General features: G+C 38.1%; 1 protein-coding gene across 2 annotated transcripts in view; it reads right to left on the reverse strand.

Moving 5' to 3' along the window:
* prkcg (protein kinase C, gamma) overlaps positions 1-18575 on the reverse strand; it is a 101645-nt gene that overhangs the window by 18013 nt on the left and 65057 nt on the right. For both annotated transcript variants that reach the window (XM_072913067.1, XM_061957553.2), the window contains exon 9: positions 12900-13082. In XM_072913067.1, the coding sequence (XP_072769168.1) occupies positions 12900-13082 (183 nt within the window). The remainder of the gene's footprint in view (positions 1-12899; positions 13083-18575) is intronic.

Below are 18575 nucleotides of genomic sequence, written 5' to 3' on the forward strand. Positions count from 1 at the left end.
ATATATATATATATATATATATATATATATATATATATACACCGGTACATATATATATATATATATATATATATATATATATATATATATATATATATATATATATATATATATATATATATATATATATATATATATGTCTTAATAAGGTTATCCAAAAAATAGTGCTCGATACCGTAGTAGAGCGCAATATATGTATGTGTGGGAAAAAAAATCACAAGACTATTTCATCTCTACAGGCCTGTTTCATGAGGGGGGGTTCCCTCAATCATCAGGAGATTTTAATGGGAGCATTCACATACCATGGATTATATAGGGCACAGAGTGGGTGGGTACAGGCTGGTGTAGGGGCGTGGTGATTGGCTCATGTGTTACCTAGGAGGTGTTTCCGTCTGTGGCGGCATGCTGTTACAATTTCGCTGCGCTTGTTGAGGGATGACAGGTCTGGACGGTAAATAATAAACAGTTTTTCTTTCAAGCATAGGTTGCATCTTTTATTACCACTATTGTAAGGTGTGCTGGATGCAAGAATTTGCCATGTTATTGAATATTCAATATTATTGTCTTTGAGGTCCCAAATGTGTTTGCTGAGTTCTGTGGTATTCCGCAGGTTTTGGTTCCTGAAAGAAGCCTTGTGATTGTTCCATCTGGTTTTGAACTCTCCCTCAGTTAATCCTACATATGTGTCAGATGTGTTAATGTCCTTGCCTGTTACCTAAGATTGGTAGACAACTGATGCTTGTAAGCGCCCCCCGTTGAGAGGGCAATCAGGTTTCTTTCGACAGTTGCAACCTTTGTTGGTTTTGGAGTCGCTCTGTCCGGGGGCCGACGGCTCATTTGCAATTGTTTTGTTGTGGTTTGAGATGATTTGTCGTATATTGTTCATACAGCTGTAGCTCAATTTAATGTTGTTCTTGTTGAATACTTTTCTTAGGGTGTTGTCTTTGGGAAAGTGTTTGTCAATCAGATTGAGGAATTTGTGTCCAATGTTAGTTGAGACGTTTTTGCTGTATGGGGGGTTGTACCAGATGATGTCGTTTCGTTTTCTGTTCTTTTTCGGTTGGTTTCCTGACGTGGGTTCATAGGTGAGGGTGAAATTGTATCCGCTTTCATCAAGGGCTTTTTGGTACGGGGGGGTTGCTTGGTCAAATTCAGCTTTGCTAGATGACAGCATCGATAGCCTTTTATTAATTCCGGTAGGTATTCTTTTCGTGGTGGTGGGTGGGTGGTTGCTGTCATGGTGCACGTATTGGAGTGTTGTGTTGGGTTTCGTGAATGGTTGGTAGCTGTTATTTCTCAGGTTGAAAGTGACGTCAAGGAAGTTGACGATTTGCTTGTTGGCTTCAATCGTGATCCGTAGGCCGTTCTCTTTGAAAATTTGGCATATGCGCTTCTTGGTATTCTCGCTGCTCCTTGGCGAGGCGCGACACACTGCCAGTCCGTCATCACGGTAAATACCAAGGTTCAGATTGAGGCTGGCGAGCTGGGAGAGGAGGAAACTCCCAACGAGTTCACACGTTTCTGCTCCGTCAAAACTTCCCATAGTGACGTCAAATGTTGCATTGTTCTTTTTTTGCCATGGTGTACTGTTGTGGATGAGAATGGAGTTTTTTGCGTGGATGATGATGTTTCTTTCGTTGCCTGTGATTGAGTCGTAGTCTGAGGCGAAGTCTAGTGCTTGAGTCAGTAGGTCTTGCGTGATGGAAGGGTAAAATTCTTCGATATCAAAGGAGATAAAGTTGTGCTGTTGTTTGTCTTGGATGTTGTTGAACCATTTGATTACTGCTGCTGTATTTCTCCATTGGTTGAGTGGTGTTTTGTCCTTGATTTTTGTGTTGACTCTGTCCAGGATTATTTTGCTGATTTTTCCTATTTCAGATTTAGTTGGGTTTATTAGTCGGCATGTTGGGTTATTTGCGAAGTTGGGTTAGGATTAACTGAGGGAGAGTTCAAAACCAGATGGAACAATCACAAGGCTTCTTTCAGGAACCAAAACCTGCGGAATACCACAGAACTCAGCAAACACATTTGGGACCTCAAAGACAATAATGTTGAATATTCAATAACATGGCAAATTCTTGCATCCAGCACACCTTACAATAGTGGTAATAAAAGATGCAACCTATGCTTGAAAGAAAAACTGTTTATTATTTACCGTCCAGACCTGTCATCCCTCAACAAGCGCAGCGAAATTGTAACAGCATGCCGCCACAGACGGAAACACCTCCTAGGTAACACATGAGCCAATCACCACGCCCCTACACCAGCCTGTACCCACCCACTCTGTGCCCTATATAATCCATGGTATGTGAATGCTCCCATTAAAATCTCCTGATGATTGAGGGAACCCCCCCTCATGAAACAGGCCTGTAGAGATGAAATAGTCTTGTGATTTTTTTCCCCACACATACATATATATATATATATATATATATATATATATATATATATATATATATATATATATATATATATGTGTGTGTATAAATGTGTGTATATACGTGTATATATGTGTGTATATACAGTATGTGTGTACCAGTATATATATATATATATATACATGGTAAATGGGTTGTACTTGTGTAGCGCTTTTCTACCTTTCTTTAAGGAACTCAAAGCGCTTTGACGCTATTTCCACATTCACCCATACATTCACACATTCACACATTCACACACTGATGGCGGTGATATATGTGTATAAGTGTGTATATATATATATATATATATATATATATATATATATATATATATATATATATATATATATATATATGTATATGTGTGTATATATGTGTGTATATAAATGGGTATATGTATGTATATGTGTGTTTAAATGTGTGTATAAATGTGTGTATAGATGTGTATTAATGTGTAAAAATGTGTGTATATGTGTGTATATACGTGTATAAGTGTGTATATGTGCGTATATTGTCACGACTTGGTCCTGGGGTTTAGTTTTTCTGAGATGCAACGGAAAGTTGGCACGGGCGAGACGGGAATGTGAGTACATTTTTATTTAAACTACAAAAAAAAGGAAGTAAACAAAAGGCGCGCACAATGGCGGAGAACACACTATGAAACCAAACACTTGCACAAAGGCAAAAACTATGAACAACAAAAAACACTAACTGTGGCAATAATAAACAAAACTTACTTGGCATGGACAAAAAGGGCATGAAAAAGTGCAGCAAGGGTCATAAGTGTGTGGAGAGTATAAATGTGGAGGTCGTCAGAACGACAAACTGAAAAAAATGAACTTAAATACTATGGACATGATTAGTGAAAGCAGGTGCGTGACTCAAAACGTGAAACAGGTGCGTGACGTGACAGGTGAAAACTAATGGTTGCTATGGTGACAAAACAAAAGTGCACAAAAAGTCCAAAACCCAAAACGAACATGACCAAAACAAAAACATGATCACACAGACATGACAGAGCCCCTCCCTTAAGGACAGATACCAGATGTCCAAACAGAAAAAAAAAATTAACAAGAGTCATGGGAGGACGGGAGGGGGACATGGCGGTGGGTCGCCAGCCCAAGTGGCCCCGAATCCACCGAGGCAAAGTCAAGTGGCGGCGGCGAGTAAAACGCCGCTGCAGCAGGTGAGGCGGGCGCCCAGGGATTGGCCACATTCGTTGCCGACTGGGAGGTGGGCGCACTTGGCGTGGCGGGCGACCAGGTAGCGGCCATATCCGTAGCCGACGCGGAGGCAGGCGCGTCGTCATCGTGGCAGGCGTGGCTTGGCGTGGTGAGTCAGGCGGCGAAGCTCGGCGTGGCGCGTCAGGCGGCGAAGCTCGGCGTGGGTCTTGGTCTTGGTCTTGGTGCGGGTCTTGGTCTTGGTATGGCGGGTCTTGGTCTTGGCATGGCGGATCTTGGTCTTGGCATGGCGGGTCTTGGTCTTGGCATGGCGGGTCTTGGTCTTGGCATGGCGGGTCTTGGTCTTGGCATGGCGGGTCTTGGTCTTGGTCTTGGCATGGCGGGTCTTGGTCTTGGTCTTGGCATGGCGGGTCTTGGCGTGGAGGGTCTTGGTCTTGGCGTGGAGGGTCTTGGTCTTGGTCTTGGCGTGGAGGATCTTGGTCTTGGCGTGGAGGGTCTTGGTCTTGGCGTGGGTCTTGGTCTTGGCGTGGGTCTTGGTCTTGGTCGTGGGTCTTGGTCTTTGTCTTGGCATGGCGGGTCTTGGTCTTGGTTTGGGTCTTGGCGTCGTGGAGCTGCGACTGGCGGCACTTGACGTGGAGATGGTACCGGAGCTTGGCGTGGTGCGGCTAGGCGTGGTGCGGGTACTGGAGCCTGCCGTGGAACTTGGCGTGGTGGGTCTTGGCGTGGTGCAGCGACAGGTGCTAGGCGTGGTGCAGCGACAGGTGCTAGCCGTGGTGCAGCTACAGATGCTAGCCGTGGTGCTGCGACAGGTGCTAGCCGTGGTGCTGCGACAGGTGCTAGCCGTGGTGCTGCGACAGGTGCTAGCCGTGGTGCTGCGACAGGTGCTAGCCGTGGTGCTGCGACAGGTGGTAGCCGTGGAGCTGCGACAGGTGCTAGCCGTGGAGCTGCGACAGGTGCTAGCCGTGGAGCTGCGACAGGTGCTAGCCGTGGAGCTGCGACAGGTGCTAGCCGTGGAGCTAGCCTTGGAGCAGCTAGCCGTGGTGCTAGCCTTGGAGCAGCTAGCCGTGGTTCTAGCCGTGGTGCTGCTACTGGTGCTAGCCTTGGTGCAGGTGGAGGTGGCCTAGCTGGGGGTTGCGGCTTGGCATGGCGAAAGACAGGTGGTGGTGGCCGAGCTGGAGGCTGTGGCTTGGCAGGTCGGAAGACTGGTGGGGGCGGCCGTGCTGGAGGCTGTGGCTTGACATGGTGATGCTGAGCCACCCCACCTGAACAATTCCCAGCCCTAGCCCCCCCCTCTAGGGGCGGATACCAGACGCGCTCCCTGCGGTCTGGAACTCTCTCTAGGGGTGGGCGGAGGGGGGCAGAAACTTCCCCTTTAAATTGTCCTAAATGTCTATTTTCAACCTGTGATTTTGTGGGTGAAAAAAATGTTTGTGTGACTTGGGCGTGACTTGAGTCCTGGGGTGCTGGGAATCAAAAGAAAAAGAATTCTGAAAAAAAAAATCCTGGTCTTTGACGTCATCTTGGAGCTGCGGAGCTGGCAGCAGCCTCCTTCCGCCCGGAGTGGGAGGAGCCTGTGGGAGCGCTGCGTGCGGTCTGCTCGCCTTCCCTGACGTCCTCGGTCTGGAGCGGCGCTTCCGGGATTGCGGTGACGTAGCGCCGTCCTCGGACCAAATGGAGCTAATAGGAATAAGCTTCCCATTTGGCCCCCACGTCAGGTCTCGCTCCGCCATGGCTCCTAACGACTCCCAATTTCCTTCTTTGACCAAATTCCTTGCGGGAAAGCGATTTGCTGGTGACATACTGTCACGACTTGGTCCTGGGGTTTAGTTTTTCTGAGATGCAACGGAAAGTTGGCACGGGCGAGACGGGAATGTGAGTACATTTTTATTTAAACTACAAAAAAAAGGAAGTAAACAAAAGGCGCGCACAATGGCGGAGAACACACTATGAAACCAAACACTTGCACAAAGGCAAAAACTATGAACAACAAAAAACACTAACTGTGGCAATAATAAATAAAACTTACTTGGCATGGACAAAAAGGGCATGAAAAAGCGCAGCAAGGGTCATAAGTGTGTGGAGAGTATAAAGGTGGAGGTTGTGAGAACGACGAACTGAAAAGAATGAACTTAAATACTATGGACAGGTGCGTGACTCAAAACGTGAAACAGGTGCGTGACGTGACAGGTGAAAACTAATGGTTACTATGGTGACAAAACAAAAGTGCACAAAAAGTCCAAAACCCAAAACGAACATGACCAAAACAAAAACATGATCACACAGACATGACATATATGTGTGTATATACAGTATGTGTATATATATATGTGTGTATATATGTGTGTACATATATGTGTATGTATAAGTGTGTATATATGTGTCTATATATGTTTGTATATAAATTTGTAGATGTGTGTATATATGTGTGTATATGTGTGTATAAATGTGTATATTTATGTGTATTAATGTGTATATGTGTGTATATATGTGTGTATATAAGTGTATATAAATGTGTGTATATATGTGTATTAATGTGTATATATGTGTGTATATATGTGTGTATATAAGTGTATATGTATTTATTTATATGTGTATATGTGTGTATATATGTGTGTATGTGTATGTGTTTATATATATATGTGTATATATACAAAAGCCAAAAGCAGTGAAGTTGTCACGTTGTGTAAATGGTAAATAAAAAGAGAATAGAACAAATCCTTTTCAACTTATATTCTATTGAATAGACTGCAAAGACAAGATATTTCACGTTGCTTGATGTACAGTTTAAGTTGTTCCACAGTCTCCCTTCTCATATTTTAGCCTTCATATTACACCACACATTTCAATGTCTGAACTACAGGCAGGCCAGTCTAGTACCTGCACTCTTTTGCTATGAAGCCACACTGTTGTAACACGTGGCTTGGCATTGTCTTGCTGAAATAAGCAGGGGCGTCCATGATAACGTTGCTTGGATGGCAACATATGTTGCTCCAAAACCTGTATGTACCTTTCAGCATTAATGACGCCTTCACAGATGTGTAAGTTACCCTCTTGGGCACTAATACACCCCCATACCATCACACATGCTGCCTTTTACACTTTGCGCCTAGAACCGTCCGGATGGTTCTTTTCCTCTTTGGTCCGGAGGACACGACGTCCACAGTTTCCAAAAAACAATATGAAATGTGGACTCGTCAGACCACAGAACACTTTTCCACTTTGCATCAGTCCATCTTAGATGAGCTCAGGCCCAGCAAAGCCGGCGGCGTTTGTGGGTGTTGTTGATAAACGGTTTTGGCTTTGCATAGTAGAGTTTTAACTTGCACTTGCAGATGTAGCGACCGACTGTAGTTACTGACAGTGGGTTTCTGAAGTGTTCCTGAGCCCATGTGGTGATATCCTTTACACACTGATGTGGCTTTTTGATGCAGTACCGCCTGAGGGATCCAAGGTGCGTAATATCATGGCTTACGTGCAGTGATTTCTCCAGATTCTCTGAACCTTTTGATGATATTACGGAGCGTAGATGGTGAAATCCCTAAATTCCTTGTTGAGAAATGTTGTTCTTAAACAATTTGCGCACGCATTTGTTGACAAAGTGGTGACCCTCACCCCATCCTTGTTTGTGAATGACTGAGCATTTAATGGAAGCTGCTTTTATACCCAATCATGGCACCCACCTGTTCCCAATTAGCCTGTTTACCTGTGGGATGTTCCAAATAAGTGTTTTGATGAGCATTCCTCAACTTTCTCAGTCTTTTTTGCCACTTGTGCCAGCTTTTAGAAACACGCTGCAGGCATCCAATTTCAAATGAGCTAATATTTGCCAAAAAATAAGAAAGTTTCTCAGTGTGAACATGAAATATCTTGTCTTTGCAGTCTATTCAATTGAATATAAGTTGAAAAGGATTTGTTGTATTCTCTTTTTATTTACCATTTATGCAGCGTGAATACACTTAAGTGTGTATTTATAGACGATACAGAGGCAAGTGGCTTGGAGGGGAAGTGAGTCAGTAAAGCGTCATGTTAGTTCCTGCACGTGCCAGCTGACGTGCGGTCAGTGTGTCACGCCTGACACGTGCTCGGCAGCCCATTTCCCTCCCCGGCAGGACGCCGAGTGTGAATAAACATCTTTTTACGCTGTTTCGCTGTTAATGGGGATAATCAGGCCACGTCATCCCTGGGACAGAAGCCAGCGCTTGTTGTCTCAGCTGCAAACGTTTCATTAAAGTGCCCGTATTTCTGGGGTGCGTTGATGTCAAAGCGGGTTTTGTCATCATAGATTGCGTGATAAGGGGGGCTGTGGTTCCGCTGCAGCGGGAGCAGAGAGAATGGTGGGGGAAAGGAAAAGAACCGTGCAGAGTTGTCTTAAAAGAGTCCTCCCATTATTGACGACCCTGTTATGATTATTATTATGCAATAAGGCACTTTTACTGTACTGTATTTGTCGGACTATGCACTTAAAATCCTTTTAATTTTGACAGCGTGCCTATGACCTGTTGAGCCTAATGCAGTGTTTGTCAACCACTGCGCTTTGTTTTAGCAATCAAGAACATTTTATTTTTATCCGTCTTTGCGGGGACATTGTTGATTGTCATGTCGACTGCTCCACAGTAAGTCTTTGCTGTCGTCCAGCATTCTGTTTTAGTCTACTTTGCAGCCAGTTCAGTTTTAGTTTTGTTCTCAATTGCCTTCCCTTAGCTTCAATGCCTTTTTTTAGGGGCACTCACCTTTTGTTTATTTTTGGTTTAAGCATTAGACACCTTTTTACCTGCACCCTGCCTACCGCTGTTTCCGACATATACAAAGCAATTAGCTACCTGCTGCCACCTACTGACATGGAAGTAATTCATACATTAATTATTTCTTTTTTCACTTTTAATGCTTAAATCTCTAGATCACCTTCAGATACATTCATCAATATGTAGTTTTTAATTATTATTATTTTTTCATTTTTGTTTAAGAAAAACTGATTTTTTATATTTTCCCCAAAAAATATTTAATATAAATATTTAATGTGAAGTAATTGGAGCCTTAAATATGTCAACAATTCATAACTACATTGATTTTAATTCATTATTATTTTTTTAGCAATGACAAAATCAAAACATCAACTATTCTGAGGGACGTAATTGGAATTGAAGTAATTGGAGCCATAAATATGTCAATAATTCATAACAACATTGATTTTGATTCATTACTATTTTTTGAACAATGAGTTTAATAAAAAAAAAAAAGTCCCACTAAAATTGTTGGGGCTCCAAAAGGCCCCCACTCATAAAAGTGTTAAAAATAATTCATACATTATTTTCAATTTTTTTTTCACTTTTAATACTTAAATATCTAGATCACCTTCAGATACATTCATCAATATGTAGTATACATTTTTTTTTAAATTATTATTATGTTTTCATTTTTGTTAAAGAAAAACAAATTTTTTATATTTTCCCCAAAAAATATTTAATATAAATATTTGATGTGAAGTAATTGGAGCCTTAAATATGTCAACAATTCATAACTACATTGATTTTGATTCATTATTATTTTTTTAGCAATAACAAAATCAAAACAACATCAACAATCCTGAGGGACCCAAAAGGGTCTCACTCATAAAAGCATTAAAACTAAGTCGTACATTTAATAACATAACCCTAAAAAATTATTGACATTGTCAATAATTCATATCAACATTGATTTTGATTCATTATTATTTTTTGAACAATGAGTTTAATGAAAAAAATAGTTGGGGCTCCAAAAGGCCCCCACTCATAAAAGTGTTAAAAATAATTCATACATTATTTTAATTTTTTTTCACTTTTAATACTTAAATTTCTAGATCACCTTCAGATATTTTCATCAATATGTAGTATACATTTTTTTTAAAATTATTTTTTCATTTTTGTTAAAGAAAAACTGATTTTTAATATCTTCCCCAACAGATATTTGATATAAATATTTAATGTGAAGTAATTTGAGCTTTACATATGTCAATAATTCATAACTACATTGATTTTGACTCATTATTATGTTTTAGCAATGACAAAATCAAAGCAACATCAGAAATCCTGAGGGACCCAAAAGGGTCTCACTCATAAAAGCATTAAAAATAAGTCATACATTATTTTATTCATTTTTTTCCACTTTCAATGTTTTATGCGCTTTTTGTTTTTTTAAAAAAAAAGAGTTTTTTTTAATAACATAAACCCCAAAAATAATTAAATGTACAATATTTAATGTGAAGTAATTGGAACCTTAAATATGTCAATAATTCATAACAACATTGATTTTGATTCATTATTATTTTTTGAACAATGAGTTTAATAAAAAAAAAAAAATCCCACTAAAATTGTTGGGGCTCCAAAAGGCCCCCACTCATAAAAGTGTTAAAAATAATTCATACATTTTCAATTGTTTTTCACTTTTAATACTTAAATCTCTAGATCACCTTCAGATATATTCGTCAATATGTAGTATACATTTTTTTTTAAATTATATTTTAATTTTTGTTAAAGAAAAACGGATTTTTAATATCTTCCCCAAAAGATATTTAATATAAATATTTGATGTGAAGTAATTGGAGCCTTAAATATGTCAATAATTCATAACTACATTGATTTTGATTCATTATTATTATTTTTTTAGCAATGACAAAATCAAAGCAACATCAGAAATCATGAGGGACCCAAAAGGGTCTCACTTATAAAAGCATTAAAAATAAGTCATACATTATTTTGTTCATTTTTTCCACTTTCAATGTTTTATGCCCTTTTTGTTTTAAAAAAAAGAAGTTTTTTTTTAATAACATAACCCCCCAAAATAATTCAATGTATAATATTTAATGTGAAGTAATTTGAGCCTTAAGTATGTCAATAATTCATAACAACATTGATTTTGATTCACTATTATTTTTTGAACAATTTATTTAAAAAAAGTCCCACTAAAATTGTTGGGGCTCCAAAAGGCCCCCACTCATAAAAGTGTTAAAAATAATTCATACATTTTCAATTGTTTTTCACTTTTAATACTTAAATCTCCAGATCACCTTCAGATACATTCGTCAATATGTAGTATACGTTTTAAAAAAAATTATTATTTTTTCATTTTTGTTAAAGAAAAACAGATTTTTAATATTTTCCCCTAAAAATATTTAATATAAATATTTGATGTGAAGTAATTGTAGCCTTAATATGTCAATAATTCACAACTACATTAATTTTGATTGTATTATGATTATTTTAGCAATAACAGACTGAGGGACCCAAAAGTATATTGAATATTTTTTGCGGGAAAATATTATAAAAATACGGTTTTCTTTAACAAAAATGACAACAACAAAATGTAAAAAAAAAAAAAAAGGGCATAAAACATTGAAAGTAAAACAAAAAAAATATATAATGTAGGACTTATTTTTAATGCTTTTATGAGTGAGACCCTTTTGGGTCCCTCAGAATTTGATATTGCTTTGATTTTGTCAATGCTAAAAAATAATAATATATTAAAAATCAATGTAGTTATGAATTATTGACATATTTAAGGCTCAAATTACTTCACATCAAATATTTCTATTGTACATGTGTGGGGGAAAGTATTAAAATCCGGTTTTCTTCAAAAAAAAAAAAAAAAAAAGTATACTACATATTGACAAATAGATCTGAAGGGGATCGAGAGATTTAAGTATTAAAAGTGAAAAACAATTGAAAATAATGTATACATTTTTTTTTTTTTTTTAAATATTTTGTTGTTTTGTCATTTTTGTTAAAGAGAACCGGAATTTTATAATATTTTCTCGCAAAACATATTCAATAAAAATATTTTATGTGTACCCCGCCTTCCGCCCGATTGTAGCTGAGATAGGCTCCAGCCCCCCCGCGACCCCAAAGGGAATAAGCGGTAGAAAATGGATGGATGGATGGATATTTTATGTGAAGTAATTTGAGCCTTAAATATTCTCAGGGATCCAAAAGGGTCTCACTCATAAAAGTGTTAAAAATAATTCATACATTATTTTAATTTTTTTTTTCCACTTTTAATATTTACATCTCTAGATCACCCTCAGATATATTCATCAATATGTAGTATACATTTTATTTAATTTTTCTGTTGTCATTTTTGTTAAAGAAAACCGGATTTTTATAATATTTTCCCACAAAAAAATATTCAATAGAAATATAATATATAGTAATTTGATCCTTTAATATTATCAGGGATCCAAAAGGGTCTCATTAATAAAAGCCTTAAAGATAAGTCATACATTATTATTATTTGTTTCAATTTCAATGCTTGAAGCTCAATAAATGTTATGTTTTATGCACATTTTATTAAAAAAAAAAAAAAAAAAGTTTTTTAATTACATACACCCACCAAAACATAATTCAATGTATAATATTTGATGTGAAATAATTTTAGCCTTAAATATGTCAATAATTCATAACAACATTGATTTTGATTCATTATTATTTTTTGAGCAATGACAGTTTAGTAAAAAAAAGTCCCACCAAAATTGTTGGGGCTCCAAAAGGCCCCCACTCATAAAAGTGTTAAATATAATTCATACATTATTTTAAAAATGTTTTCACTTTTAATACTTAAATATCTAGATCACCTTCAGATCAATATGTAGTATAATTTTTTGAAATTATTATTATTTTTACATTTTTGTTAAAGAAAAACAGATTTTTAACATTTTCCCCTAAAAATATTTAATATAAATATTTGATGTGAAGTAATTGGAGCCTTAAATATGTCAATAATTCATAACTACATTGATTTTGATTAATTATTATTTTTTGAGCAATGACAGTTTAATAAAAAAAAAAAAAAGTCCCACTAAAATTGTCAGGGCTCCATAAGGCCCCCATTCATAAAAGTGTTAAATATAATTAATACATTTTTTTTTTAAAATTGTTTTTCACTTTTAATACTTAAATCTCTAGATCACCTTCAGACATATTCGTCAATATATAGTATAATTTTTTTTAATCATTATTATTTTTACATTTTTGTTAAAGAAAAACAGATTTTTAATATTTTCCCCTAAAAATATTTAATAGAAATATTTGATGTGAAATAATTGGAGCCTTAAATATGTCAATAATTCATAACTACATTGATTTTGATGCATTATTATTTTTTGACTGCAACTTTGCTCTTTTATTCTACTATTTTTGTTTGTTTTCTTGAAATAGTATTTGTAGAATGTGCGGCAGGACGTTAAAAAAAAAGATCTGCGGGCCACAAATGGCCCCCGGGGGTCCGCACTTTGGTCCCCCCTGGCCGAGTAGGAAGGGAGGAAGGAGTTTACCTTGCCAAAGCTGCCTTTACCCAGCACCATGAGGAAGTTGAAGTCCTGGACGCCCACCCTGCCCTTGCCCGGGCCCTGAGTGTGGGCAGGCGGGCACGCTGAGGGCAGAGGGGTGAGGGCCTCACACGGGGGGCCCAGTCCCATCTGAGGCAGCAGGGGCGTGGTACTGTCCGGCAGAGGCTCCTGTGACGTCACACACACACAGAGATGTGGATCAAGGACCTCCAAGCCTGCACCCTGGTGGAGGGACAGTGTATAGCAGCAGCAGGGACACTTACTATTAGGATGGCTTGTGGCTTGTGCAGCCCTTTGAGACACTTGTGATTAAGGGCTATATAAATAAACTTATTAATAACAGACAGAATGGTTTTGTAAGACTCAGTTGGGCACGTGTATTTAAAGTCCCTCTGAAACTTTGACTGGTATTGTGTAAGGATCCATTAAATATAATAATAATAATAATAATAATAATAAATTAAATCATTAAAGTAAAAATTCAATGAACATTTTACTGAAAAAGAGCATACGAGTTGATATTTTACGTTCTGCATAAACTCACTGAAAAATGAAAGCATTCGGGGGCCATTTTGATATTTTTAATTTTCAAAACCAATAGAGTACCATTTTAGTCAACGTTTGAGGTCCCGGGGACCAAAATGGCAACAAAGTGTTAAAATTAATTCATATATATATTTTTTCAACTTTCTTTTTTTTTTTGTGTGTCCTGTCCAGCTTCTCAGGCAAATCATATAGTTGATGTAGATGCCCATGTCGGCTGTTCAGATTTACTTTACAAAAGAGAAGTGTAGGATACTTCTCTTGTTGCCTTATTTGTATTTGACTTTATTAAATGTATTTATATTATCATTTAGTGCAGCCGGGCCGGAGCAGGAGGGGATAGAAAGAGAAAAAAAAAGAAGACAGAGGGGGAAATTGTGGGGACAAGAGGGGGATTAGACAGAGAGACAAAAACAACAACAGCAAACAACAACAACAACAATAGAGCAACATCAGCAAATATGACATGTACAAATATGATGGTAAAAGTAATAGCAAATAAGCAGTTAGCGAAAAATAAAAAATAATACAGAAATGACAATGAGCATTATTACACTACAAATGGATCAATACAAATACCAATAGAAATAGCGCTATTGATAATGAACAATACCAATAATTTACCTTTATTATCTGCACCTGGGGGGGGGATAAGTTGATTGGCAACACTAAATTGGCCCTTGTGTGTGGATGTGAGTGTGAATGTTGTCTGTCTATCTGTGTTGGCCCTGCGATGAGGTGGCGACTTGTCCAGGGTGTACCCCGCCTTCCGCCCGATTGTAGCTGAGATAGGCTCCAGCGCCCCCGCGACCCCAAAGGGAATAAGCGGTAGAAAATGGATGGATGGATGGATCAACAATACAGTTGTTTAAATGCAACAATACATATACGTAATGATAACTTGAGATACGAAAGAATGCAGAAAAATGGAGGGGGAGAAAGAGAAGCAACCTACATTAACCTTGTAGATTGTTATAGTCACAATAGGTTAAGCTTTGTCAGTGTGCCATGTGTTACACCCAGTTTACCCTAGGGCAACAACGTTAATATATGTTTGATGAAACGTGATTATGTGCATGAGTGTAAGTATGCATATGTACTTGTATATGTACAGAATGTGTATATGTGTTTGTACAATGAATGTATATGTACAGAATGTGTATATGTGTTTGTACAGTGAATGTATATGTACAGTATGTGTATGTGTATGTTTGTATATTGAATGTGCGTGTGGATGTACGAACATTAGGTAGGTAAATATGTACTGTATTTGTGTATGTATGTGGGAGCGTAGGTACCTATGTACGTATGTGAGCATATGTGAATTTGCATGTACAATACATTCGACTCCCAGAGTGCGTGGGAGCCAGAGCACGGCCCCATCAGCCCCGAGAGCCCAACCCACAAACAGGAGGCGTGGTGCCCAGGGAACCAGGGACCACCGCCCCCACGCAGCCAAGCCGGCCAGCGACAGGAACCCCAGAGCCCGGCCCACCGTACCGCCCACAAGGGCCAGCAGCAGGCCGCAGACAGACGCATCCGGCAGAGGACAGGGCAAGAGAAAAGCAGGGGACAGCCAGACCCCAAGCCAGCGAGAGACCACACCCCACACGGGCAGAAAGGCGAGACGCCCCGCCCGAGGGACCCAGAGACTCCCCGCAACCGGACGGGAAGACCGCCCCCGCCCCACCGGCAACCGGGCCCCCACGAGCCCACCCCCCACCCCCGGAGAGCGCGGCAAGGCCAGCCCCCGGCCACCCCACCCAAATCGGCCGCCGCAGGACCACCCAGGCACAGGGCCACGGGAACCACCCACCCCACCCGCAGGGACCCCAACGATGGAGATGGAACAACCAGCAACCGCCCCGCCGAGCCCCCCCTCTTAGGGAGGGGAAAAATTAAAAAATAATATTAATAAAATATATTTAAAAAAATAAATAAATAAATAAATAAATTAATTAATTAAAAAAAAGAATTAAAAGAAGATCACAGACATGCTGACAAACAAGGTCACTACCCCAGCAACTGGCCGACTCGCAGCACCTCGGAATACCTTGCAGCACCAATCTACCACAATAGACGCAGGGACTAGGCCCAACAGGCCCCAACCAAGACGGGCACCCGGAAAGGATGGACAGCGGGACCCAGGAGCTCCAGACACGCAGTTCGGATGCAGTATCCTGAGGCGTCGACCCCCGTCTGACAGGCAGGCCCAGAGCGTACCCCCAGAAATATACATACATACATACATATATACATACACATACACACATACATGTATACATACCCACACATACACATATATACATATACATACACATATTTTTTCAACTTTCAACGCTAGCATACTTCAAAACAATACGTTGACATAATAATTTTTTTCATGTTTTATGCTTTTTTTTGTCAATGAAACATAATTAAAACAATAATAATAATTTCAAGTGGAATATTTGATGTAAAATAAATAGGTCAATAATTCACAACAACATTTTTTTTTTCGGTTCATTATAATTTGTTTGAACAATGAGCACTCATTTAAGTGTTAAAAATGTGTCATATATTGATATGTAATATTTTTACTTTCAATATATACAGTATATATATATATATATATATATATATATATATATATATATATATATATATATATATATATATATATATATATATATATATATATATATGTATGTGTGGGAAAAAAATCACAAGACTATTTCATCTCTACAGGCCTGTTTCATGAGGGGGGGTACCCTCAATTATCAGGAGATTTTAATGGGAGCATTCGCATACCATGGTTTATATAGGGCACAGAGTGGGTGGGCACAGGCTGGCGTAGGGGCGTGGTGATTGGCTCTTGTGTTACCTAGGAGGTGTTTCCGTCTGCTGTTACAATTTCGCTGCGCTTGTTGAGGGATGACAGGTCTGGACGGTAAATAATAAACAGTTTCTCTTTCAAGCATAGGTTGCATCTTTTATTACCACTATTGTAAGGTGTGCTGGATGCAAGAATTTGCCATGTTATTGAATATTCAACATTATTGTCTTTGAGGTCCCAAATGTGTTTGCTGAGTTCTGTGGTATTTCGCAGGTTTTTGTTCCTGAAAGAAGCCTTGTGATTGTTCCATCTGGTTTTGAATTCTCCCTCGGTTAATCCTACATATGTGTCGGATGTGTTAATGTCCTTGCGTATTACCTTAGATTGGTAGACAACTGATGTTTGTAAGCACCCCCCGTTGAGAGGGCAATCAGGTTTCTTTCGGCAGTTACAGCCTTTGTTGGTTTTGGAGTCGCTCTGTCTGGGGGCCGACGGCTCATTTGCAATTGTTTTGTTGTGGTTTGAGATGATTTGTTGTATATTGTTCATGCAGCTGTAGCTCAATTTAATGTTGTTCTTGTTGAATACTTTTCTTAGGGTGTTGTCTTTGGGAAAGTGTTTGTCAATCAGATTGAGGAATTTGTGTCCAATGTTAGTTGAGACGTTTTTGCTGATTGCCCTCTCAACGGGGGGTGCTTACAAACATCAGTTGTCTACCAATCTAAGGTAATACGCAAGGACATTAACACATCCGACACATATGTAGGATTAACCGAGGGAGAATTCAAAACCAGATGGAACAATCACAAGGCTTCTTTCAGGAACAAAAACCTGCGAAATACCACAGAACTCAGCAAACACATTTGGGACCTCAAAGACAATAATGTTGAATATTCAATAACATGGCAAATTCTTGCATCCAGCACACCTTACAATAGTGGTAATAAAAGATGCAACCTATGCTTGAAAGAGAAACTGTTTATTATTTACCGTCCAGACCTGTCATCCCTCAACAAGCGCAGCGAAATTGTAACAGCATGCCGCCATAGACGGAAACACCTCCTAGGTAACACATGAGCCAATCACCACGCCCCTACGCCAGCCTGTACCCACCCACTCTGTGCCCTATATAAACCATGGTATGCGAATGCTCCCATTAAAATCTCCTGATGATTGAGGGTACCCCCCCTCATGAAACAGGCCTGTAGAGATGAAATAGTCTTGTGATTTTTTTTTCCCACACATACATATATTGCGCTCTACTACGGTATCGAGCACTATTTTTTGGATAACCTTATTAAGACATATATATATATATATATATATATATATATATATATATAGTATAGTATACTTTCACTATATATATATATATATATATATATATATATATATATATATATATATATATATATATATATATATATATATATATATATATATATACTGTGTATATATAGTGAAAGTAAAAGTATTACATATTAATATATGACACATTTTTTGCATATATACATGTGTATGTACAAACGTATATATATATATATATATGTATATATACATATATATATATATACATATGTATATATATATATATACACATATGTATATATATATATATATATATACATATATACATATGTATATATATATATATATATATATATACATATGTATATATATATATATATATATATATACTGTATATATATATATACTGTATATATATATATATATATATATATATATATATATATATATATATATATATATATATATATACATACATATATATATATATAGTGAAAGTGCCTATATACATACATATATATATATATACACAAATATTACATATTAATATATGGCAATTTCTTTACATATATATTTATATATAACATAAATAATGAAAAACAACAGTGTTTTGGTAAATTGTTTGGTATATATACATATACATATACACACATATATATGTATATATATATATATATATATATATATATATATATATATATATATATATATATATATATATATATATATATATACATGTATGTGTGGGGAAAAAAATCATAAGACTATTTCATCTCTACAGGCCTGTTTCATGAGGGGGGGTACCCTCAATCGTCAGGAGATTTTAATGGGAGCATTCGCATACCATGGTTTATATAGGGCACAGAGTGGGTGGGTACAGGCTGGCCTAGGGGCGTGGTGATTGGCTCATGTGTTACCTAGGAGGTGTTTCCGTCTATGGCGGCATGTTGTTACAATTTCGCTGCGCTTGTTGAGGGATGACAGGTCTGGACGGT

The sequence above is a fragment of the Nerophis lumbriciformis genome, linkage group LG04 (assembly GCF_033978685.3).
Source record: "Nerophis lumbriciformis linkage group LG04, RoL_Nlum_v2.1, whole genome shotgun sequence".
NCBI classification, from domain to species: domain Eukaryota; kingdom Metazoa; phylum Chordata; class Actinopteri; order Syngnathiformes; family Syngnathidae; genus Nerophis; species Nerophis lumbriciformis.